The 1,935-nt window shown below is 34.1% G+C and overlaps 1 protein-coding gene across 1 annotated transcript; it reads right to left on the bottom strand.

Moving 5' to 3' along the window:
• Positions 1-87: 87 nt before the first annotated feature.
• On the bottom strand, positions 88-1,929 carry LOC124893925 (serine/threonine-protein kinase TOR-like). The gene is made up of 2 exons (XM_047404751.1): positions 666-1,929; positions 88-594 (listed from the first exon to the last, which is right to left on the bottom strand). Exons 1-2 carry the CDS (start codon positions 816-818, stop codon positions 424-426), a joined length of 324 nt encoding a protein of 107 aa, XP_047260707.1. The 5' UTR covers positions 819-1,929; the 3' UTR covers positions 88-423.
• Positions 1,930-1,935: the final 6 nt, after the last annotated feature.

Raw genomic sequence — 1,935 nt, 5'->3', positions numbered from 1 at the left:
TCAGCAAGTACTTAGCTCGTATCTAGAATTCAATATGCTATGTGGTGTATTTATTTAAAATACTATAAGAATGACAACCACATTTCTATAGTATGAACTATTTCACTCTTAATTCGGTGATAACAGGAAAAAAAACACTAGTTAACCTTTAGGATACAATTTTAATAAATAGCTAATATTTGTATTCAGTTTTGGGAACACTTCTTTCTTTTATCACTTAGAAGCCATGCGAGATGAAAGTCTCATGCACGGTTTTGAAAGAGAGAGAAAAGTGAGGAATCCTCTTTAGGTACCTTCTATAACAATGGCAAATCGGAGGGTGGAAAAGTTGGAGAAAGGAAAAGGGAGATTTGGTAGAATGGCGGTGAGAACAGTAGAATTTTCTAGGGTGGAGAGACAGTAACCAAAAAAAGAGACTTCAATTCAAAGTTTCCCCATCATGTAAAGATGAAATAAACAAAACCCAGCTTCAAAATTTTTGCTTATAGAACAAATCATGAAGAAATATGCTAATTGTACCTTTAATATTAAGACTGCAGCAAAGCGACGATACTCAATTCTTTCATCACGAAGCCATTCTAGTGCAACTTTAACCTGAAAATACAAAAGAGTTGAGATCCTGATGTCAGACAATCAAGTATCTGAAGCATCAAAACGCTACACACCTGACGTTCCACTTCATCTGCAGTCATTGCACCACCAGATCTATCTAGGTGACCAAGAACTTTACTAGTAAGGACCAATATTTCAGGATCACGATTTTCAGAAACTTCATTACTATCAAGAAATGTAGTAATGAGTTCATATAGATGATCCATGAAACGAGCAAAAGCTTCTCTACTAAGATCACAAGCTTCTTCCTCTACAAGCCGCCTCAAGGTCAATGCAGCCCCATCCTACCATAGAGAATAAATAAGAATTGGCTTGGTTCAAAAGCAATTCAAGTTTTTGAAAGATAATTTTAGAAGAGGGAACTGGAAAGGATGGAAAGAGGCATAGATAGAGAGCATGCAAACTCAAACAGTAAAAACAACAAGACTGAGCAAAACAGAATATTAAATGATTAAGACAGAAACTCGCATCAGTATCAATATCAAGCAACCAGTGCAAAAGACTGCTCTGCTAATCTTTGGTAGAAAAATGGAACAGGGAAAGTGAATGAAAACAAAAAAAAAAAAAAAACTTGGTATTCACATTATTTTTCAAACCAAAAAGTTCACTAAGATGGTTGATATAAATTTAAAATCAGGACCTGTCCATCTCTCTTGATTCATGGAGAAGGAAAATAAATAAGCATAATTAGCAAGAGGCATATAGGAGAAGATTTGAATACAAAACAGCAAACAGTTACTTCTATGTAGTGCCATGATTTCAAACGAGATTAGCCAACAAACTCCGTGTAATCCCACAAGCTGGTCTGTCTTCTTCCACACAAATCAAAAAATAAATAAATGTGCCCAAAAATAAACTGTAGCTTTTTGCTTTCTTTTTATTTTCAATCTTTTACATATACAAGGTTTCAAATAACAGCATCCAACACTTCCTGAGAAATGTCAGTCTTATGTCCTATAATTTTCATCAATTTCTAATAAAATCAAAATCACACCAGTAAATGTCTGGTTCCACTACCTCACCAATTCACCAACTCAGTAAATCAAAATCTCCTGAACTGTTCTAACTCCACTACTGATCTTAAAAAATTCAACAAAAAATCAAGAACCTTAGAATCTTCTTTGATTTTCATCAATTCCTAAGAAAATCAAAATCAATCACTAAATTTCTGTTTCCACTTACTCAACAATTCAACAAATGTAACAACACCCAAAAAAAAAAGAACACAAAGAGTAGATAACAATACAGGTCACATCAAGATTCCCTAAGCTACTCGAACTTCAGTACTGATCTTTAAAATCCAACAAACGACTCCCAAAAAAT

The sequence above is a fragment of the Capsicum annuum genome, unplaced genomic scaffold (assembly GCF_002878395.1).
Source record: "Capsicum annuum cultivar UCD-10X-F1 unplaced genomic scaffold, UCD10Xv1.1 ctg67176, whole genome shotgun sequence".
NCBI lineage: Eukaryota > Viridiplantae > Streptophyta > Magnoliopsida > Solanales > Solanaceae > Capsicum > Capsicum annuum.
The sequence above is the reverse complement of the archived record's forward strand: the minus strand, read 5'-3'. Positions and strand labels throughout refer to the sequence as shown.

Bases quoted from the DNA above. Each gene is read 5' to 3' on its own strand.
- LOC124893925 (XM_047404751.1), bottom strand. From the start codon at position 818: ATGGATCATCTATATGAACTCATTACTACATTTCTTGATAGTAATGAA. The intron at 595-665 runs GTGTGTAGCGTT...TTGTATTTTCAG, and splicing joins CAGATGAAGTGGAACGTCAG to GTTAAAGTTGCACTAGAATG.